Source organism: Ranitomeya variabilis, chromosome 4, assembly GCF_051348905.1.
Source record: "Ranitomeya variabilis isolate aRanVar5 chromosome 4, aRanVar5.hap1, whole genome shotgun sequence".
In the NCBI taxonomy this organism is placed as follows: domain Eukaryota; kingdom Metazoa; phylum Chordata; class Amphibia; order Anura; family Dendrobatidae; genus Ranitomeya; species Ranitomeya variabilis.
This window is the reverse complement of record NC_135235.1, coordinates 213,990,732-214,015,151: the sequence shown is the minus strand read 5'-3', so window position 1 is coordinate 214,015,151 and position 24,420 is coordinate 213,990,732. Positions and strand designations below refer to the sequence as shown.

Genomic DNA, 24,420 nt, shown 5'->3' with positions numbered 1-24,420 from the left:
TGGATAGGGGCTCTTCCTTCACCAATCCGAGGGATGCGGTTGTCCATGCACTCAAGGACTATATGAATTGCAAAACCACCAATTTAATTTATGCCCTTGTGTGTTCCAGCCCCAAGGTTTATGTGGGGCAGACCTCACAGGAACTTCGCAGACAAATACAGCAACACATCTCGAATATTAATTTGGCTAGACAGGATTTATCTAAGGGTAAAAATATTTCCACGGTTGCAATGCATTTTTTACAGGTTCATTCTAGCAATACCCGTGCTCTACGGGTGTTGGGATTACAGAAGGTCCCTACAAACTTCCGGAGAACAGATCGACAGGGGGAACTGCTCAGATTAGAGGCCCGTTGGATATATCAACTTGGGTCTCTGTCTCCGGGAGGCCTCAATGAGGATTTGCTTTATACTGGCTTCCTCTTGCCATAAAACCAACTTTTGGAAATGGGTGTCTCTGTTTAGTTTTTAGTTGGGCTCTATCTTAAAGGTTTGATATTCTGGATTGTTGGCTCTGTCAGTTTGATTCCCTTAGCTACTTGGTGGTAAAATTATTTTAGTATTCTTTGTGTTATCTGTGTGTTGGAATTCTGTGTATTTGCATCATCTAGATTGTGTTTGGATTTATTTGTGTTGCGCTGGGCTTTTGAGCCATCAATAAGTACGTCATTATCGTATCTGTTGCTATCTTGGGTTTTTTTTTATTTTTACCTCCCTATTTTTCACAGGTACTTTGGCGGGATTATGGTCATACTTTATTGTTTTTGGCATACATTTTGTCCGTTTGCCAATTCTAGCTGCGGCACACTTTTGGGTATCGTAGTAAGGAGTTTGCCCCCACAGGACATTGTTGACTTTTATTGCGCAAGCGCTGCTGCGATCGCGATTGTGCGATGTGGATGGCTCTCACTTACATTTAGTTTTGCTAGGTGCGCACGAGTCATTTCCCGGAGTGGGTGTCCACCTTCTTGTTGACGCGGTACAGCTTCTTGCGCCTGCGCTTTTGTGTTTGTTATTCATTGCGTGCTATGTCTCCAATATGTGGGACTTTTGCTAGTGCGCATGCGCTTATCACCTTGTGCATGTGATAGATCGGTTTTAGGATATTGTGGATCCCTATTGTGTAGGCGCTGTTGTTACCGCTCTTGGGTGACGTTTATAGCTCCTGCTCACAGGTAGACTTGTTATTTGCGCATTGGTTGCTTCATGGGGTGGGCGTTTATACTTTGCTGATGCGGTATAGCTTTTTGCACGTGCGCCTGAATATGGTGCTTCCCATTTGTGGGACTCATACTAGTGCGCATGCGCAACTTCTTGAATAGGCGCTCACTACCTTGTATATGTGCTGGATCGTTCTGCGCAGGTGTGCTAGGACACCCTTTGTATGTACACACTTCCGGATAGCTGGTATGTACGCTGGTGCCTTGTAAGTCCTGGACTTTATCGAATCTCTACTATCCACTCCTCGCCATTGATATTATGACCCTGACAGATGGGAGCTGCTCCACTGCTTAATGATTGCCGGGCACTTGTGCTGGCAATCATTAGCTCATTAGTAAGTGCACTTACGACTATATATACCTGACGTGACTAACACCCCCTTACTTCCCCTGACGAAGCTACCTGGAGTAGCGATACGCGTTGGGAGCAAGTAGGCTCTCTCCAGTGAGTATGATTATCTGTATATTTATATACTCTATCTGATCCACCATGCGCTCAATGTGATGTGTCATTATTTATATTATGGACCTTAAATTATAATTATACTACTATATACCTAGATATTCTTGAGTGGTTTATTATTTTTGTCTATCAAATAGAACATTGTTCTTTATAGATTTTCATGCCTTTGTATGGCCACTATGTGGCGATATTGTTCATTATAGATTTTTACCTTAAGGCCCATAGGGGTTCTTTCACTTGAGCATGCTGGTGGGTGTGTATTTTATCTTTGTATTCACTCTTATTTATGGATTATTATTTCTCATTTGACATCATTTTTTGAGATTATTTATTTCCTTGAGCCTGCTTGAATTGCATCCTCATATACAGGGGATGTTTTTGTTGTTTGGGTATGTCTTTTTACATGCGTTTTTAAATGTTTTTATGTCTTGCCAGCACTTTTTGGTCTCAATACAAGAAGTGTTCAGTCTATATGGTTTGTGTGTGCACTTTATTTGCGCTTCTTTTTCCTTTTTTTCTTTATGCATGTCTTTTGGCGCATTAGTTGCACCCTACCCTTTAATCTTGCTTATATATTTGTAGTGGTGCCCGCTCAATTTTCTTTTTCGACTTGCAGCTGTAATCGCAGCAAAAGGTGGCGCAACAAAGTATTAAGTTAAAGGGGCTGAATAATATTGCACGCCCCACTTTTCAGTTTTTGAATTTCCACAAAAATTTAAAATAACCAATAAATTTCACAATTGTGTTCCACTTGTTGTTGATTCTTCACCAAAAATTTACATTTGGTATCTTTATGTTTGAAGCATGATATGTGGGAAAAAGTTGAAAAGTTCCAGGGAGCCGAATACTTTCGCAAGGCACTGTAGTGTATGGAAACTTCTGGTTTCAACTATATACTGAATTTTCCACCACTATCTCTATCATAAAACCTGAGAAGGAGAACTAACACTATTATATACACGCACACCAGTTGATTAGCTCATCAATTGCACCTTGAACCAGTGGCCTGCATGGTGGAATGTTTGTACTTATCAGATTTATGTTTTTCAGCACTTCTACCAAGGCTGGAATTACTAGGTCTCTGTTGAGCAAATATAGAGTTAATTGTATATTCGGTGCACGATCTTGATTGATAAACAAGTGCTGCGTATAGCATAGGCATTGTAGTCACCTCTCATGCTAGGAGGATTCACGTTCCAATAGAATAGCTGTGACTAAGAGCAAGCACTTGGTATATCACACGATTTTAGGTATGTTTGTCTTATGCACTTTGGGTTGCGCAGCTCATATATTTTTTTTATACAAGTTTATATTAAAAGTTAATTTTTATCCCAATTGCTACATCACACATTACCGCTATTCCTGGAAGTTTAGTTTCATAAACGTGTGATGTTGGAAAACCTGGATCTTCATATGCTGCTTCTGGGATTTTACCTGATTAAATAATCAATAAAAAAATAAATATAATACAATAAAAATGCACAACAAATTAAATTTGTATATTAACTACAATTTACAAGTATCTGCTAGCTTTCAGATTACATTTATAAAAGAAGGGTTACTCAACAATGCTTTAATGTAGAGAATCACTGATTCAATAATCTAGAATTACTGAAATTAAAAAAGGAAAAGCCCATAAAATTAAATTTGGAAGTTAATATAGTAGATACAACTATACACAAAGTTGCTGGTACATACGTTTCTTCAATATGAAGAATGCGATGACTCCTATTAATGCAACACCAGCAAGTACTCCTATGACAATACCGGCGATCGCGCCACCGTCCAGTCTACCACTGGAACCACCACCTAGAACATAAAGAGAATACAAAGTCACAATAAAAAAAAGGAGATGAAGAACATTTTGATTAACTGTTTTCCACTTTTTGAGCCATTATTGTAGTTGTATGTCAATGATAATACTCAACTAGTTGGAAGCTAGAACTGGTAAGTTTGTATTTCATGGCTGACAACACATATTGGGTTACAGCAGAATACAGGGTATAGGGACAATATAGAGCAATACAATATACTGCTGATTTACAAGACACAAAATAATCAAAGCCTGTTAACTGTGTAATATGAGACCTGAAATATGTGGGGTTCACATAAAATAATGTAAGAGTATGGACACTAAGCATTATAATACTATGGACAGCAAGTTATCTGCCTGATGTAGAAAACCTATGAGTAAATCCAATTAAGCTTTGCACTGAGGAGAGGCAAACACCCCAAAACACGTGTCTGCAGATTGAGATTCTGCTTTTGTGTTTATCCCAACGTTATGTTGCAAGGCTTGATAAGGGATTTATAATGACTTTTAGGATTGCTACTTCCAACTAGTGTCAATAGAGTTTATCTTTTTCCTCTCTGAAGAGGCGATTTGCATATTTATTTACCTAGAGGAGGATTACCTGGCCTATAAGCCCCTTTTACATGGCATATCAGGCTTGTCACTCTCCACAAGGAGAAACATCCCTTAGACCCCACTCAGAAGTCTCTCCTACATCCAAATCAATCTCATGCTTTGCACTAAGGAGGGACACACAGCTAAAACATGTCCGCATATAGAGATTCTGATTGATTTTTATCCTAAGTCATGTGGTAAGGCTTGTCAAAGGGTTAATACTGACTTTTAGGATTGCTACTTACAATAGGTGGCACTAGCGTTCATGTCCTTTACCTCTCTGAATGTGCATATTAAATATTCAATTTGAAAATTAAACACCCAATTATGAAATTCTTAGCTAACAGGTGGTGCAAGGGGATCCAATTCATGATCTATGTTTAATAACCCATATGTAGAGAGGCTCTAAAGAAAACCTCTGTCTGTAAAGCTGGCAGGTCTGTACATGACACTATTAACCCAATAGCGATGATGTCTGTAAATTGCTGTGGAATTAATAGTGCTACACAAACGTTGTAAAATAAATACATAATAACTGCAATAGAGCCTATGTAATACTTCATTTCCCCTGTGGAGGCACTGTAGGGAAATTGAGCTGCTGAGGCTGATAACTCCCACAAATAGCAACTAATTGCTGTGATCTTCTTATCATCAGGGGGTCATGATAGAGTATGGATCACAGTTGGATACCTGCCCATATTAGCTTATTCATGGTAGTCAGATTGAAAATGATATATTCATCAGACGTGACTTACCGCTTTGGGACACTTTAACATTGAAAAGGAAGGTTGTTTTTCCAATAAAGTTTTTGGCTACACATTTATAATCTCCCGATTCGACCTCGGTCAACTTATCGATGTTGAGAGTGGATGCATAGAGAGTGGAGTCCACCCTGAATTTACCGCCAGTCTGAATAGCAGTAGCACTATTGCCTTGGTACCAGGAGAAAGAAGCGGGAAGGACCTGAGCTGACAGGGCAGTTGCCCGCGACTGGGCTCCAGATTGTAGATCCACTGTTAGGTTGACTGCACCTCCGACTAGACCTAGAGTAACTGTATCATTTTTATGGATAGTAGACACAGGAGGCTCTGATGGAAAAGGGAATAAAATCCAGAAAATACAAAATAGTTATTCCCTAGACATGTTCTTCTCCTTAAAAATGAGCAGAGGCTTTCAATGTTCAATATTAGTGACATTCATACAATCATTTATGACCATGATGAACGTGAAAAGTAGTAAATACAGAAGCCCCTACTCATCAAAACATTCTCTCCGGTCTTGATGAGGGTCGTGTTGGAAACAGAAGCCTCTGATTTAGGCTACTTTCACACTTCCGTTGGTACGGGGCCGTCGCAAACCGTCGGCCCGATGCACCGACGGACGTTGTGCTAAATTTAGCACAACGTGGGCAACGGATGCAGTCTTACGACGCATCCGCTGCCCAGTATGATGAGCAGGGAGAAGGGGGCAGAGTTCCGACCCCGCATGCGCGGTCGGAAAAAGCGGAACCGACGGACAAAAAAACGTTAAATTGAACTTTTTTTGAGCGTCAAGCCGGCAAAACACAACGCATCTGTCGCACGACGGATGCGACGTGTGGCCATACGTCGCACTGCGTCGCTAATGCAAGTCTATGGAGAAAAAACGCATCCTGCGGGCAACTTTGCAGGATGCGTTTTTTCTCCAAAACGACGCATTGCGACGTACGGCATAAGACGGAAGTGTGAAAGTAGCCTTATTAAGAAACATGCCCTTCCATGTTCCTTGCCACAAATCTTAGACTGGAGTAAAATTACAGACATAAGGAAACTCACAGCTTGTCATAAGTTAAAGCTGTGGCATCAAGCCTCCATCGCGGCCCCATCCTACCCCAGTGTTGCCCATTTTGCCAGAACTTGTGTAAACTGATGTAAAAACCGGTCCGAGGAAATAAATCACAGCATGTCCAAGTTTGATTCTATATTCAGATCACACTCGACCATGCAAGTCAATGAGTATGAAGAAAACGTCTACTTGCACTCGTATTACATCAGAGAGCAGTCTGATTTCCATGGACTGACAGAATGGAGAAGATGGAGACTTTTTTTCTCCATCTTCTTCTAATCCAGGAGAATCGGATTACACTATGATCACACTCTGATCAAACTCTGATCAGAGTGTGATCTACACAATCGACCCAATTCTCTCTGATGAGAGAAAATACCTTCTTGTGACCTAGCTTTAGCTGTAACAACCAATGTCAGGCAGCTGCTGCCAAGGCAATTAAGATAACGGTGGAATGCAGGAAAGCAGGAGGCAAATATATACTTGGTGATATATAGTTCCACCACTTTATAAATCATTAACTAGATTGCATTATAAATATTGTGTATAGTGTTGGGTGCCAGGCAAGGTAGTAGAAAGACCTATAGTAGTGTGGACTGCAATGCTCTGTTCAAGGATGCTATTATGATAACTAGTGTCAATGAGGCCAGAAATCCATCTTTAAGAACAATATTACAGATTTTAGACACCAGGTTTCTGGTCTTCAGATCTTCTGGAGCAGCCTAGGCCTCGCATGGTCACGAGGGGTGTGACATATGTCATTGAGGCCAATAATGTCTTTTGCATTACAGATGTGGCCTAGTCAGTGCTGGAAGATCTGAAGACCAGAGTTCGCTAGCTGAAGACAGGGCAGGAAGCTTCATCAGTGGGGTAGGTAAGGGACGGGCCCAGGACAGGTGAATTTAATTTTTTAAGTTTTTTTTACTCCCTATCCAGTCTTCTAAAGTTTTATTTTGGGGATTCTGCTTATTTGCTTGGATGAATTTAGGACTAGAAGGAAAGCTGGACTTATCGATCATGCATGTGAGAAAGATCTGGTATGCTAGTGTTTCCCATTTTATACAATGGCATGAAAATATGTGGCGGTCAGGAGGAGGTCTCAGAGTAAGCGAGGTCACTAGTCACGTACCAGAGGCCTCCTCCACCCTCCCCATCTGAAAAGAAAGCAAATAAACAGTTGAGTGAGTATTCTGCATCATCGGGACTAGATAGCGACTGATAAGCGGAAGGTTGCCTAGTGTATATTGCAACGATCAAGCTTAAACATAAAATCTGATATCTTACTAACGTCAGTCTTCGACTATGAGTGTGAATTATAATTTTCTCTGACAATTTTCTGGCATCAATAAGGGGAATTTGTGCAAATGGGGTGATGACCCCCATACTGCAAAATTCATACTATTATTTTATCTCGTAAATGGACAGAAACTGGTCAGACTCCAATAAAGCTATAAATGTCTGCCAAGTGCCGATAGTGTCCATCACAAGACGGATTCTCCATTGCCATAGTTTTTGTTGTTTTGTCAATCTATGACATTGCAGAACAGCAGGAAATAAGAAAGTAGAAGTTAGCAGGGCCATAGATATTTCCATTTTGGTCACTACTCAAGAGTAGAATGCAGTATTATACATACAGCTGAAATGGACTTCTTACCAAATGTAACCAGGCAGCTTGAGGTTCTTCTCTGGTTACCATTACAGGTGAGATTGCTCCCGTGGATATTACTGATAGAACTCACATTTCTGAACACTTCATTAATTAGTGTATTTTGCACATCATCAAATATCATGGTGACATTGGCTGCAGGTTTTCCTCCGGGCCAGGAACAGCCGAGCTGTACGATCTGTCCTATGGGTTGTGCAGTACAGCTAATATTCCCATCGGGAGACCCTGGGATGTGAGAAAGTCATAAATGTAATAAACACATATTACCAATATCTATATATCCTCTTCTCTATTTCCTATCCCACATGTTGGATTGTCACAAGGATTCACCAATGAAGTACAAACCCTCCTAGAAGAAAGGACGGGCTGTGACAAAGGATAGAATCCAGAATCTCACAGAAGCCATGTAGAATGAGGAAAACGTAACAATCATTTCCTCATCAACCTGATTCTCAGTATAGTGGAGTATAGTATTGTAACAAGGTCCCATTGGCCTGATAGATGAACACTATAAAATGTGAACTTAAAAATTGTCCTGAAACTTTCAAGTGTCTTGTACAGCACATGTGACTGCAACCATCAAGCGTATAGTGCCGCTCAAAGGGAATTGTAACCGATAAGTGCACTGTGTCACTATCGTATGATAGATAGACTCATTTGATAAATAGATTAGATATAACAAATAGATATATTAGATTGACACAATTACATGTTCTACTCACAGTTGATATTGAGGTTGGTTGCTCTACTAGTTATACTATTAGCTCTGTTAGATGCCGTACAGGTGAATGGTCCAGTATCGGTCTTTGAGACGGGGCTGATGGTGAGATTGGAGTTTGTAGACGAATCACTCTGGGTAATGGAATATGGAGGCTTTGATATCACTTGGTTTCCATTCAGACTCCAGGAGAAGGTGATGGCTGATCCCTGAGCTGAGCAATGAAGAGACGCCGAGTCCTCTCCTGCCCAGAGCACCGCGGATGTGTTACTGGTCAGCGTCACTGCCGAGACCGGAGCTGTGAACAAAACTCATGTTTGCCTAGTGTATAATAAAGATTACGAAATTGTTTTTAAGCATGAAAAGTTATCTCATGAAAATCTCCTTTGAAGATCTAACCAAAAAATAGCTTTACATTTATAAAAGTGCATAGTCCCTGCTCCTTCCTCGCCTTTCCGGTCTTCACTCTTTTTGCCCTGTTTTTATACTGAAATGAAAGCAGTGCCCGATTTATGGCTGTGTGTGGTGGGGAAATGTTCAACATAGCTGATGAGAAGTTGTCCACTGATGCCTGATGGGTATACTGAAATAACGCTCACAATTGAATAGTAATTGATCCCTATCCTATAGTGTTTTTTGACCATCAATTGCTTGTTTTTTTCAGTGTCCTTTCTCAAGCAGTTTTGTTAATATTTTTGTGCATCCATTTAGCGCAGAGGCACATATATATATTTTTTCTATTTTGCATGATTTATTCACACTGCCACGGATGTGTACTGTCACTTGCTGCTTTAACCCCTTACCGACTTCGGGCGTAACAGTACGCTGATGTCGGTCTCCCTCCCTTTGTTTCGGCTCCAGTGCTGAGCCAACATCTTTCCTGGGACATGTCATGTTTTGAACAGCTGACATGTGCCCGCAATAGCCGTGGGTGCAATCGTGATCGACCAGTTAAGTGCCGCTGTCAAACTCTGACAGCGTCATTTACATCATGCTTCCGGCCATCAGGCCAGAAATATGCACACCAGTGACCCACTTCACGTGATCGCGGGTCACCGATGTGTTGGCATGACTACTTGCGGTCTCCTAGAGACCTCTATGGTTGTCACTGCCGGCTTGATGTGAGCGTCACCCAGTGGTCGGCGCTGATAGCAAGTTAGTAAATCTGCTATATAGAGGCGATCTGAACATCATCTTTATGTAGCAGAGCCGATTGGGTTGTGCATCTTCTAGCCTCAAATAGAGGCTATTGAAGCATGCCAAAGTTAAAAAAAAGAATAAAAAAAAAATAAAAGTTCAAAACTCCCCCCTTTTGCCCCATTCAAAATAAAACAATAAAAACAAAAATCAAACATGCACATATTTGGTATCACTACATTCAGAATCGCCCGATCTATCATTAAAATGAAAGGATTAACCTGGTTGCTAAACGGTGTAGCAAGAAAAAAAGTAAAAACGCCAGAATTATGTTTTTTTGCATTAAATGGGGTGATCAAAGATCGTATCTGCACCAAAATGATATCATTAAAAACGTCAGCTCGGCATGCGAAAAATAAGCCCTCACCTGAACCCAGATCACGAAAAATGGAGACGCTACAGGTATCGGAAAATTGCGCTTTTTTTTAACAAAGTTTGGAATTTTTCTTCACCGCTTACACTATATAAAAAATAACCTAGACATGTTTGGTATCTATGAACTAGTAATGACCTGGAGAATCATAATGACTGGTCAGTCTTAGCATTTATTTAGTGAACCTAGCAAAAAAGCCAAACAAACAACAAGTGTGGGATTGCACTTTTTTGCAATTTCACAGCACTTGGAATTTTTTTTTACTGTTTTCTAGTACACGACATGGTAAAACTAATGGTGTCATTCAAAAGTACAACTCGTCCCACAAAAAACAAGCCCTCACACGGCCATATTGACAGAAAAATAAATAAGTTATGGCTCTGGGAAGGAGAGCGAAAAAAGAAAGCGCAAAACCGAAAAAAGCTCCAGGGCTGAAGGTGTTAAGTATTATCTCCTGAAGTTTCAGTGAGTGCTGGTGTTATACTCCAACTGCGGTTTTACACTTGTGGATTCCTATTATGGAGCAGGTGTAAACCGCAGCGGAATCCGCACAAAAAATTGACATGCTGTGGAATAAACAACGCGGATTCTGTTTTCCATAGGTTTACATTGTACTGTAAACGCATGGAAAGCTGCTGCCAATCTGCTGCGGATCCGCAGCAAAATCCCCAGCGTGTGCACATACCCTGAGAGTGTGATCTGTGCTGCATTAGAATTAACAATGAGTGGCGGAGAAATTCCTGAGGAGTATCAGGTCACAACTGTATATAGCAAGTAACTACCTCTGCTCTCATCAAGCTGTTACCTCTTATAAGACAGTTGAAACCACCAAGTTCATTGCCTTTTTCTGAATGAAACTGTTTCTCAGCTGTCTTCTGTGTACGCTTGTATTCCCATCTATGGTTGGCATGGCACTGGTTAAGGAATGTGCCACTGACTGCGGTGCCCTCCTTCTCCCCCCGGCCTTCCTTTGTGGTCCCCTATCGCCCCCCCCCCCCTTTTCCATTACAGTATATGTTATTTGTACGGTCCTGTTCGGTTTGGCCAATTAGTAGACTGTTGGGCTGGTAACCTCGCCCCCAAACCCCTCCTTCACCTGATATAGGTTGGGGTAACAGCCTGGATCCTCCTCTTCTCCTTTTGGATCCCGGAGGTGCTTGTCCCACCCTCACTCCCTTTGTATGGTTAATATTATTTTGTCGTTACAGGTTAAAAGTCACAGCAGCGTTTTGCAATAAAGGAAGCACTGGAATACTGCAGCTATGTAGGCTGACTTGCCTGCTGAATTGCAGGGCATTTGGTACTGGTCTTTCCGTAAAGTTTAAAGAGTTTCTGTTTATTATTTTTGTTACATATGGTATGCACAAAATTAAAGCTGTGACCGACTTTACCCATCAACTATTTGTGTGTATCCAGTCATTTAATGGGGTGGTGTTGAGTAGTAAGGGAGAGGGGATTCACTGGGTTGTTGGGGCGGGTTTGTTTTGGAGGGTCGCCGCAGTCTGTAAATTACAGACTATAATGACAGACATGATGTGTTACTTACAGGCCAGGTTGAACGTCACGTTCCTGCTGTTCAGGCTGTTTATTATGTTTGTAGCCGTACATATGAAGGATCCATTGTCATTAGTGGAGACAGGGCTGATAATGAGCGTAGTGTTATTATCGGTGAGGAGATATCGGCCTCCTCCAGATATCGCTGCCCCTTGTAGACTCCACGAGTAGCTGACATTTGTTCCATCAGCCGAACATCGTAGAGACACTGAATCTAATCCAGGCCAGACAAGTCCCGATACATTACTTGTCACCGTGACATTAGAGACCGGAACTGAGATACAAAAGACAAAGAAACATAAAGGTTGGATTGTAAAAGCTTAGAAAGATCACAATATAATATACTGCATACATACATTCTCAGAATTTAGTCTCCTAATTGTAGATGCATGATTACTTTCCATGTACATATTTGCCAACTTTCTACATGTGACCAACAAGCATCATTGCTAACCTGCTGCCCCCCTTTGCCTCAACCTAATTTACAAGATGCCAGATTGACCATACTAGATTAGAAAATTATGTAACGACACGTCAAAGAGGGGTGAAGTCTACCGAGTCGTCATTGCAGTGCTGATCCCACACTACACTGTGTTCCAAATTATTATGCAAATTGGATTTAAGTGTCATAAAGATATAATTGTTTTGTTTTTCAAATAAACTCGTGGATGGTATTGTGTCTCAGGGCTCAATGGATCACTGAAATCAATCTTAAACACATGTGATAATTGGTTTTCCAGGTGATTCTAATTAAAGGAAAACTACTTAAAAATGATGTTCCACATTATTAAGCAGGTCACAGTTTTCAAGTAACATGGGAAAGAAAAAGGATCTCTCTGCTGCTGAAAAGCATCAAATAGTGCAATGCCTTGGTGAAGGGATGAAAACATTAGAAATTTTCCAAAAACATAAGCGTGATCATCGTACTGTTAAGAGATTTGTGGCTGTATCTGAGCACAAATGTGTTTGTGCTGATAAAGGCATAATGAGGAAGATTTCTGCCAGGCAAGTTCATCGGATTAAGAGAGCAGCTGCTAAAAAGCCATTACAAAGCAGCAAACAGATATTTGAAGCTGCTGGTGCCTCTGGAGTCCCTCGAACCTCAAGGTGTAGGCTCCTTCAAAGGATTGCTGTGGTGCATAAACCTACTATTCGGCCACCCTTAAACAGTGTTCACAAGCAGAAATGGTTGTATTGGGCCCAGACATACATGAAGACTAATTTCCAAACAGTCTTGTTTACTGATAAGTGTTGAGCAACCCTGGATGGTCCAGATGGATGGAGTAGTGGATGGTTGGTGGATGGCCACCATGTCCCAACAAGGCTGCAACATCAGCGAGGAGGTGGAGGAGTCATGTTTTGGGCCAGAATCATGGGAAACAGCTGGTAAGGCCCTTTAAGGTTCCTGAAGGTGTGAAAATGACCTCTACAAAGTATATAGAGTTTCTGACTGACAACTTTCATCTATGGTCTAAAAAGCAGAAATGTGCCTTTAGGAGCAAAATCATCTTCATGCTGACAATGCCCCATCTGATGCTGCAAAGAATACATTGGCTGCTATGGGCATAAAAGGAGATAAACTCATGGTGTGGCCACCATCTTCCCCTGACCTCAACCCTATAGAGAACCTATAGAGGATCATCAAGCAAAAGATCTATGAGGGTGGGAGGCAGTTCACATCCAATCAGCAGCTCTGGGAGGCTATTCCAACTTCATGCAAAGAAATACAAACAGAAACTCTCCAAAAACTCATAAGTTCAATGGATGCAAGAATTGTGAAGGTGACATCAAAGAAGGGTCCTATGTTAACATGTAACCTGGCCTGTTGGGATGTTTTGGCGTTAAATAGCTTTTTTTGTTCAGTGAATGTGACCTCCTAATGCTGCAAATTCCACAAATGAGCATTTTCTGTTCTTTATAACTATCAAATGTCTAGAAATTCTACTGTGCCTAATAATTTGGAACAGTGCATTTTGAGTTTTTATTCATTTTGGAGATTATACTGTTATCATTGGGAGGTTTCTTCAATAAAATTCGATGTATAATCTAACGGGTGATGACTTTTATTAGACTGACTGTCATTTGCACCGACCATTTAGGAAAATCTGATAAAAATGTAATTTGCATAATAATTTGGAACATAGTGTAAGTAAGGCTAATATTTCTGTCTATAATTAAAGGAAATGAATTGCTGAGTGAAGATAAACACTTTTATATGCATCTTCATTTAGTGGGGCACTGATAATTGGGGGGTACTATAGGCAGGAGCCTATTTTAGGGATACTACAAATAAAAAAAATGTTTTTTTAAGGATTTAAGTCACTAATTAGTGAGACCCTGATGATCAGGAAAATATTATTTATTGTATATACTGTATAATACATATTGATAATTTTTTTTTCAGATTTTGTCTTGTTAGGTAATGATAATATATTTGAATATATTGTATTGTGTTATTTCTTCTGTATTTTATATTCTTTCACATGTATTTTCAATATTATCTTATGTCTAAGTCTACGTTCACATTAGCGTTCGGCGCCGCAGCGTCGCCGCATGCGTCATGTGCCCCTATATTTAACATGGGGGCGCATGGACATGCGTTGTGCTGCGTTTTGCGACGCATGCGGTTTTTTGGCCGCAAGCGTTGGGCGCAGATAACACAACAAGTTGCATTTTTCTTTGCATCTAACTTTCGGCCAAAAAGGACGCATGCGTCGCAAAACGCAGCGTTTTAGCGTGCGTTTTGTTGCGGTTTTGTTTGCGTTGTGCGTTGCGTCGCCGACGCTGCGGCGCACAACGCAAATGTGAACGTAGCCTAAGAGGTAACATTTCTCCTTGTGGAGAGTGACAAGCCAAGCCTGGCATGTCAAGAGTGAGGAGACTTGTAAGCCATGCATGCTCCTCAGGGAAATTAAAAATTCAAATTGTCTCTTCAGAGAGGAAGAGGACTAGAACGCCAGAAGCGATCCTAAAAGTTAATATCTTTAACAAGCCTTGAAATATAACCTAGGGTAAAAGCCAAACCAGAATCTCAATTTGCAGACATGGTGTTTCGGGGTGTTGCTTTTATCCTAAGTAATAGTGCAAGGCTCGTTAAAGAGTCAATATCGACTTTTAGATCGCTGATTCCAATAACTGGAGCTAGAGTTCTAGTTCTCTTCTGCTCTGAAGAGACAATTTGCATATTCAATTTTATCTTAGTAATCTATATTATTTCATTTAGCCATTGTGTGAATCTATTTAGTCTTGTATCTGTAAAGAATTCATTATAAAACATTATTATCATTATTATTATTACTATTATTGGAAAGTATACTTGCTTGCATCTATGTAGGTTGCAAAATTAGGCGCTAGGATAAATTGCACGAAAATTGTGCAAACTTTTGCTCTGACTTTGGCATTTAGCAAATTACAACATCTTCCTGACACACTTACAAACTCTACTATAAAAAAATGATCAGCCCATGTCTGACATAGATTTAATTTTTTCTCATGAACTGGCCAAAAATGTGCGTCTGGACTAATGAACAATGGAGGTACCCAAGGAATAAATACAAGCAGAAAACTCGGAGGATTGTTAGATCATGGCCACAATGGCCGGACAGTGTCCCAACTTTATGCAGATATCAGAGAGCAGAAGGAGAATGATGTATATGGTGAATATAAATACATTCAGAAAAATGTTACTGCTTGTAAATTGAATCTGAAATGTACATTGAAAAAGAACAGTAAATGCCACTACATCTAAAGGATGTGGCATAACGGTTATACTGTACTCATGATACCATAGTAATTTTATTTATTTTTTCTATTTTCTTAGCTTTTTTGCTGTTTTATACTGATATATTTTTATACTTCTTTTATATCTACTAGAATATAAAATCCATATTTTACTTTCTTATACATTCTCTATATTCTTACAATACACAGTCAGGCTCAGGGAGTTGCTGGTGTTGGCGCTGACAGGGTTCTGGATGGTGCAGGTGTAGGATCCATCGTCATTTTCAGCTACTGGTGTGAAGTCCAGGAATGATCCCCTACAGATGAGACGCTCAGAGCAGATAATCTTCTGACTGTCCCGGTAGAAAGTGTAAGTAGTCACAGTCTGATTCCCGGCGTCACACTGGAGGCTCATATTGGTGCCATTAACAAAAGGATTGTTGATTGTAACATTGGAGCGGAGGACAGGAGCACTAAGTGGAGCTAAAAAAACCAAAGTTTAATTTATTAGGCTGTATTTTGTACCGTGATCAGTCATTTTACTAAACCAGTGATTAGTGCAGTTTATAATAATTTCTATCAGTTACCTCCCCATCTGCATTTCACTTAGAACATGGAGCCGCTCACCAACAATGCCTATTTCATAGTTTGGAAAACACTGCTTAATTGGCCACTGCCTTAGGCCAAAAAAGTCTCAATGGGTCTCATGGTACTTTGGGTGTACCCCTAACTCCTTGATCGTTTACATGGGCACAGTAGAAGGTCTAACCATCAGCAGTGCCTGTGACTTTTGTTCGCTCCTTTTTACGTGTATTGGGAAATCCATTTAGAATGATCTCTTAATAACTGCAAGTGAGAAGATAATAGGAGGAAATCTGCAGCATTCAAACACTTGTAACATATCTCAATAATGCATTTGTAGTGAACAACAAATAATAAGTATTTTGGTACAGTATGTGATATATTCTGCAATTCTTGTAATTCCAATAGAAATAAATGTAGAATACCATTCATCAGCAAAAATATCTCTATTTTTGCTCGGCCCTTTTATAAGGAAGTGCCCCAGGTTGTACATGTATATATGTATTTGCATGCTAGCCATAATTTTCCCCATATATCCATTTGATGTCTCCCTTTATAATGTTCCCCACATGTGACGATGTTCCCTCCATATGCCATGTTGTCATGCCCAGCACAGAAATATCTGGGCATGTCAATAGAAGATGGACAGATGTCCATCTGTTGTCTGTAGAAGATAAAAAATGAAGGCAGCCCTCCAAATTTCTTCCGGTGAAAAAAGTGGTTTATTCAGACCCACATGTCTGGGCGACATTTCGGCTCACACTGATCCCATCTCAAGCAGTGGGTGTTACACACAGGCGTGCTTTTATTGGCGTATTTAACAATCATGTGCTTTTACAATCATATTATAAAAGTTAAAAAGTGGTATTTATCAAAACATGCTCTCTCATTTATGCCCAAATAACACCATATCTTAAACATCTCATATAAAGTGCCTTTGTGCTAAAGTGTCACATGTAAAAAATAGCTAAATAATACTGAATTATTTACATATTTATACTTAATATTGCCATGTGATCAGCGCAACTTAATCACAATATTGCGTACAATACAGCTGTGTGTCCAATACTATTTAGTGTCTTACCCCCTTGAGATCAGGCATATTCACATGGAGGACACCATTATCGCCATTTCCATCGTTCCTCTTCGTCTATTGCGCATGTTTCAGCGCATCATTACTGTGTCATAAGCTGCTGGCCAATCATATGTAATGTGTGGCATATTCGGGCCGCACATGCGCACTCCCGCTTTACTGACATCTCAGCGCCATCTTGGAAGAGGCAATATGTAAAATCCGGACCTTTCAAATTAAAGTACACCATCTATGTCTTTAACGCCTTTCTGCCCTCGGACGGAATAGTACGCCCAAGGGCAGAACCCCCGCTTTGATGTGGGCTCCGGCGGCGAGCCCGCATCAAAGCCAGGACATGTCAGCTGTTTTGAACAGCTGACATATGCTCACAATTGGTATGGACAGAATCGTGATCCACTCGCTCCTATTGACTAGTTAAATGCCGTTGTCAAACTCTGACAGCGGCATTTAACAAGCGCTTCCGGCCATCTGGCCGGAAATGCGGGCACCGCTGACCCCAGTCATGTGATCAGGGGTCATCGGTGCATCGCCATGACAACCAGAGGTCTCCAGCAGACCTCTATGGTTGTTGATGCCGGATTGCTGTGAGCACCATCCTGTGGTCGGTGCTCATAGCAATGCAACAATTTTGCTACATAGGGGCGATCTGATCATCCCTCCTATGTAGCAGAGCCGATCAAGTTGTGCCAGCTTCTAGCCTCCTATGGAGATTATTGAAGCATGGCAAAAGTAACAAAAAATGTTTTTAAAAATATGAAAAAAATATAAAAAATTTTTTATATAAAGTTTACTAGTATACGACATGGTAAAACCAATGGTGACGTTCAAAAGTAAAACTCGTCCCGCAAAAACCAAGCCCTCACATGACCATATTGATGGAAAAATGAAAAAGTTGTGGCTCTGGGAAGGAAGGGAGCTAAAAACGAAGACGCAAAGCCGAAAAAAGCTTCGGTCATTAAGCGGTTAATTAAGGGCGGTGTTTTCTATTACATCTTGGATCTCCCACTAGTCCGCAGTCTGACCCAAAATGGGCTACAGGCTGCCAGTATGTCACTATGCACCCGAATTCGCCAGTCACTACTACTGGCACACGTGACTGCAAAAAAGAGCAAGTGCTAATCTAAGCGGCCAACAGCAGTGAAATCGGTTCAATTATCCAATATCCAATGCAATAGCATAATATGTTTCAAGGTGAGCCGCTATACCTGTCAGTAGTACCCAGACAAATAGTAGTCACAGTCAAATAACAGTACATTTACCTTGTGACATGATCCTCTCGGTGTGCAGCCGTGTCTGTGAGACACGCTATGCCTCGACGCGCGTTTCACCGCCCACGGCTTCGTCAGTAGCCCATTTTGGGTCGGACTGCGGACTAGTGGGAGATCCAAGATTATTTCAAGGTCCTCTTTTGACCAGTATCTAACCACCTGTCACTATATTGCATTTACTATTAACCGGATACAACATTAGTAGTCAGCCTCTCTTAATAACTGTGTGCGGCCGTGTCTTTTGAGACGTGTATATTTTTTCTTTTCTGACACCAACTTTTGTCACCTGTTTTGGTGCCAGAATCTTTTTAGCTGTTCTTTATCCATCTACATTGCTTGTTGCACTTTGTCTCTATTTTGTATTTTGTATATTATACATGTGTAATAAATAAATTGTTCTTTATATTTACCCCCGTCTTGGCAGTCTGTTATAGGACACATTACTTATGTGGGCCTCCATGAGGTCGCCCATTGGTTATCTGATTATAGACTGCGTTGCTCCTGTCGAGCAAATCCCTTTTTTTTCTTGGTGTACATGTATTAGCCACTAGGGGGCATTTTTTCCATGTTGGCTACGGATTCGATGTAGGTTTATATATATACACAATTGTGCATGTGCCTGCACAAACGGTTAGAAACCGACTCCATGAGGATGGTCTGAGTGCCCGACATCCACAGATGGGGGTTGTGCTCAGAGCCCAGCACCGTGCAGGATGCTTGGCATTTACCACAGAAAAGCAGGATTGGCAAATTCACCACTGGCGCCCCGTGTTCTTCACAGATGAAAGCAGGTTCACACTGAGCACATGTGACAGACGTGACAGAGTCTGGAGATGTCGTGGAGAGTGATCTGCTGCCTGCAACATCCTTCAGCATGACCGGCTTGGCAGTGGGTCAGTAATGGTGTGGGCTGGCATTTCTTTAGAGGGCCGCACAGCCCACCATGTGCTCGCCAGAGGTAGCCTGACTGCCATTAGGTACCGAGATGAGATCCTCAGACGCCTTGTGAGACCATATGCTGGTGCGGTTGGCCCTGGGTTCCTCCTAATACAGTATAATGCCAGACCTCATGTGGCTGGAGTGTGTCAGCAGTTCCTGCAAGATGAGAGCATTGAAGCTATGGACTGGTCCACCTGTTCTCCAGACCTGAATCCGATTGAACACATCTGGGACATCATGCCTCGCACCATCCACCAATGTCACATTGCACCACAGACTGTCAAGGAGTTGGCGGATGCTTTAGTCGAGGTCTGGGAGGAGATCCCTCAGGAGACCATCCGCCGCCTCATCAGGAGCATGCCCAGGTGTTGTAGGGAGGTCATACAGGCACATGGAGGCACACAATACTGAGCATCATTTCCTTGTCTAGAGGCATTTCCATTGAAGTTGGATAAGCCTGTAACTTCATTTTGCACTTTGATTTTGAGCTTCATTCCAACTCCAGACCTCCGTGGGATATTAGTTGTGATTTACGTTGATCATTTTTAGGTTTTATTGTTCTCAACACATTCCACTATGTAATGAATAAAGATTTACAAGTGGAACATTTCATTCAGTGATATCTAGGATGTGGGATTTTAGTGTTCCCTTTATTTTTTTGAGCAGTGTTTATCCTACAACAAACATGAAGTACAAGGTCCAAGACATAGTAAAATAACAATTTTATTAAAGATCACATAAAACAATATCAATAGTAGCTGTCTTGAATTCCATGCCTGATATTTTTCTTGTGGACATGTAGAAAAATGTTGTTAACACTGTGCGCTATTGCCTTTATTGCCTTTATTACTTTTGGTATGCTTGATATATCTATTGCTACTGTTTTATATGGTCTTTAATAAAATTGTTATTTTACTATATCTTGGACCTTGTACTCCATGTCTCTTGTAGGATATAACATTTTTAACTTTGTTTTGAATTTACTACTCTGTTACACCATCTGCCTGGCTGACTGTCCATTGTCTATCATTCTAGATCGCTGCTTTTGCGGACCCCAAAATTCCAGACATCTTGCCCACTTCATTGCATAGCCACACACTTCCTGGCTGCTTATCAGGGATAATTTTTGCACCCAACTATTTGAAAATGCCACTGCTTCTTCCATTTCCTACACAATGAATGTTGTAAAAACAATAACCTTTCGCTCTTCTGCTCCATTCATTATAATTGGAGTGCTGAAGACTAGCCGAGTGCAACCCTAGTCTTTATCTGGCGGTCCCATTGGGAATGAATGGAATGACAGGGCTCATGGTAAACCACTTGTCCATTCAGCTGGGCACTTCAGAGCCCTATTTCTCAGGATTGCTGGAGCCCCAGGTGCTGAACCCCCAGTGATCGGGATATTGACTAGGGACAACTTTCAAACTTGAGATTACCCTTTTAATGTGTGCCTTTGTTTTGTGATATATTACGTTTAAAATTGATTAGGTACAATGGAAAAAAATAAATAAAACAGTATTACAATACTTACAGAACACTCCGAGCTGATAGTTCATAGTTTCAGCTAAGAAATCAACCTGGTTAGTTACTGTCACAGTATATAATCTCTTGTCAGCGTCGGTGAGTTTCTCCAGTCTCAGGGTCCCATTTGGAAACAGTTGTGTTCTACTCTTGTAGGATGCATTGTAATTTGGTGACTCGTTATTAACTATTCTTGCAATGAAGATTGCGCCTCCTTCAGTTCTCCATATTATTTCACGATTGTCAGGCATTGTTATATACAGAATAAAATCCACAGATCCCCCCAGAGATCCATTTACTGACACCTGAGCAGATACAGCACCTGGAAGAGAAATCAAGTTTTCCATATCTGTCAGGGTAGAAATTGTAAAATATATATTGTTTTCTTTCTCCTTACCGAGATATAATAAGTAACTCGTTATGAGTCCACAAAGCAGATTTGTATGATCCATCTGGATAAACGAGTCATCTAGTTGTGCGCACTGGTAGAATGTATGTGATATGTGATGGGTGTAACTACAAAAGGTTTTTCTTTCCATATTAACTTTTCTCATTCTTAGTCTGTTACGACCTCTACTGGTAATTCTCAATCAGCCTGTACAGAAAAAGAAAGTGCTGGAAAGTTACACGAATCTTCTCTCTGAACTGATCATAGAAACTGTTATACACATGCCTTCAAATAGCTGCAAGATGTCATTCTGTATTTTATCTTTTCTGTATGTGCTTGTTATGATCCTTAGTGGTTGAGGATCACAAATTACTCCAGCTAAGAAACTAAACATAGGACAAGCTCTAGGGAGGTGGCAAACTGGACTGACTGCAAATCTGAACCTATCCAAACACACTAGAGGAAGCCGGTGAACGTGCCTAAAAATCCTAGACGTCTCGAGCCAGCCTGAGGAACTAACTACCCCTAGAGAGAAAGAAAGACCTCTCTTGCCTCCAGAGAAATAATCCCCAAAGATATAGAAGCCCCCAACAAATAATAACGGTGAGGTAAGAGGAAGGCACATACACAGGGGTGAAAGCAGATTCAGCAAATGAGGCCCACTAATACTAGATAGCAGAAAATAGAAAAGGGGATCTATGCGGTCAGTAAAAAACCCTTACAAAATATCCACGCTGAGATTTCAAGAACCCCCACACCAACTAACGGTGTTGGGGGGAGAAACTCAGTCCCCTAGAGCAACCAGCAAGCGAGGAAATCACATTTTAGCAAGCTGGACTAAAAACATGGTGAACGCTGATAATCAAAAAATGATCAAACAAAAACTTAGCTTGTCTTGGAGAGACTGGGAGCAAGGTAGACACAAGGAATCTGAAGAGCACTGAATACATTGATAGCAGGAAAGGAACTGAGTATCCAGGTGAGCTAAATAGGAAACCAACCAAGGATAACGAACCAGCTGATGCAGCCAACCTGCAGAAAGACAACACTACACAGTACCGCTTGTGACCACTAGAGGGAGCCCAAAAATGGAGTTCACAACAGTACCCCCCCCCTTGAGGAGGGGTCACCGAACCCTCATCAAGACCCCCAGGGTGATCAGGATGAGCCGCGTGGAAGGCACGAACCAAATCGGCCGCATGAACATCAGAGGCGACAACCCAGGAATTATCCTCCTGACCATAGCCCTTCCACTTAACCAAATACTGAAGCCTCCGTCTAGAAATACGAGAATCCAAAATCTTCTCCACCACGTACTCCAATTCGCCCTTGACCAGCACCGGAGCGGGAGGCTCAACAGAAGGAACCACAGGTACCACATACCTCCGCAACAAAGACCTATGGAACACATTATGAATGGCAAACGATGCTGGGAGATCCAAACGAAAAGACACCGGGTTAAGGATTTCCAAGATCTTATAAGGACCGATGAAACGAGGCTTGAATTTAGGAGAGGAGACCTTCATAGGAACATACTGAGAAGACAGCCACACCAAATCCCCAACACGAAGTCGGGGACCCACACCGCGGCGGCGGTTGGCAAAGCGCTGAGCCTTCTCCTGTGACAACCTCAAATTGTCCACCACATGGTTCCAAATCTGCTGCAACCTATCCACCACAGAATCCACCCCAGGACAGTCAGAAGGCTCAACCTGACCCGAGGAAAAACGAGGATGGAAACCAGAATTGCAGAAAAAAGGCGAAACCAAAGTAGCAGAACTAGCCCGATTATTAAGGGCAAACTCGGCCAATGGCAAAAAAGTCACCCAATCATCCTGATCAGCAGAAACAAAACATCTCAAATAATTTTCCAACGTCTGATTAGTTCGCTCGGTTTGGCCATTAGTCTGAGGATGGAAGGCCGACGAAAAAGACAAATCAATGCCCATCTTAGCACAAAAAGTCCGCCAAAACCTGGACACAAACTGGGATCCTCTATCAGACACAATATTTTCAGAAATGCCGTGCAAGCGAACCACATTCTGAAAAAATAGAGGAACCAAATCGGAGGAGGAAGGCAACTTAGGCAAGGGCACCAAATGGACCATCTTGGAAAAACGATCACACACCACCCAGATGACAGACATTTTCTGAGATACTGGAAGATCCGAAATAAAATCCATGGAAATGTGGGTCCAAGGCCTTTTCGGGACAGGCAAAGGCAAAAGCAAACCGCTGGCACGAGAACAGCAAGGCTTAGCCCGAGCACAAATCTCACAAGACTGCACAAAGGAACGCACATCCCGCGACAAGGAAGGCCACCAGAAGGATCTAGCCACCAAATCTCTGGTACCAAAAATCCCAGGATGACCCGCCAACACCGAAGAATGAACCTCGGAAATAACTCTGCTGGTCCATCTATCTGGGACAAACAGTCTCTCTGGTGGGCAACGGTCAGGTCTATCAGCCTGAAATTTCTGCAGCACTCGTCGCAAATCTGGGGAAATGGCAGACAAAATCACTCCCTCTTTGAGGATACCAGCCGGCTCTGAAACTCCCGGAGAGTCAGGCACAAAACTCCTAGAAAGGGCATCAGCCTTCACGTTCTTCGAACCAGGCAGGTACGAGACCATGAAATCGAAACGGGAGAAAAACAACGACCAACGAGCCTGTCTAGGATTCATGCGCTTGGCAGACTCGAGATAAATCAGATTTTTGTGCTCAGTCAAGACCACCACACGATGTTTAGCTCCTTCGAGCCAATGTCGCCACTCCTCAAATGCCCACTTCATAGCCAACAACTCCCGATTACCAACATCATAATTCCGATCGGCAGGCGAAAATTTTCTTGAAAACAAAGCACATGGCTTCATCACAGAGCCATCAGAGCTTCTCTGCGACAAAACAGCCCCTGCTCCAATCTCAGAAGCATCAACCTCGACCTGGAAGGGGAGAGAGACATCTGGCTGACATAAGACTGGAGCTGAAGAAAACCGGTGCTTCAGCTCCCGAAAGGCCTCCACGGCCGCAGGAGACCAATTAGTCACATCAGAACCCTTCTTGGTCAAATCCGTCAAAGGTTTAACCACGCTAGATAAATTAGCGATGAAACGACGGTAAAAATTAGCAAAACCCAAGAGCTTCTGAAGACTCTTAACAGACGTGGGCTGAGTCCAGTCATGAATAGCCTGGACCTTGACTGGGTCCATCTCCACAGTAGAAGGAGAAAAAATAAAACCCAAAAAGGAGACCTTCTGTACTCCGAAGAGGCATTTTGAGCCCTTCACAAATAAAGCATTAGCACGCAGGACCTGAAACACCATCCTGACCTGCTTCACATGGGACTCCCAATCATCAGAAAAGACCAAAATGTCATCCAGATAAACAATCATAAATGTATCCAGATATTCTCGGAAGATGTCATGCATGAAGGACTGAAACACAGAAGGAGCATTAGAGAGTCCAAAAGGCATCACTAAGTACTCAAA

General features: G+C 41.7%; 1 protein-coding gene across 1 annotated transcript in view; it reads right to left on the bottom strand.

The window, feature by feature from the left end:
* The window catches only part of LOC143770336 (cell adhesion molecule CEACAM5-like), a 121,052-nt gene extending 100,013 nt beyond the window's left edge, over positions 1 to 21,039 (bottom strand). The window contains exons 1-4 of the mRNA XM_077259861.1: positions 20,942 to 21,039; positions 20,555 to 20,866; positions 15,343 to 15,624; positions 11,414 to 11,695 (exon numbers count right to left, since the gene is read on the bottom strand). Coding sequence (XP_077115976.1) covers positions 11,414 to 11,695; positions 15,343 to 15,624; positions 20,555 to 20,866; positions 20,942 to 20,996 — 931 coding nt within the window. The 5' untranslated portion in view covers positions 20,997 to 21,039. The remainder of the gene's footprint in view (positions 1 to 11,413; positions 11,696 to 15,342; positions 15,625 to 20,554; positions 20,867 to 20,941) is intronic.
* Positions 21,040 to 24,420: the final 3,381 nt, after the last annotated feature.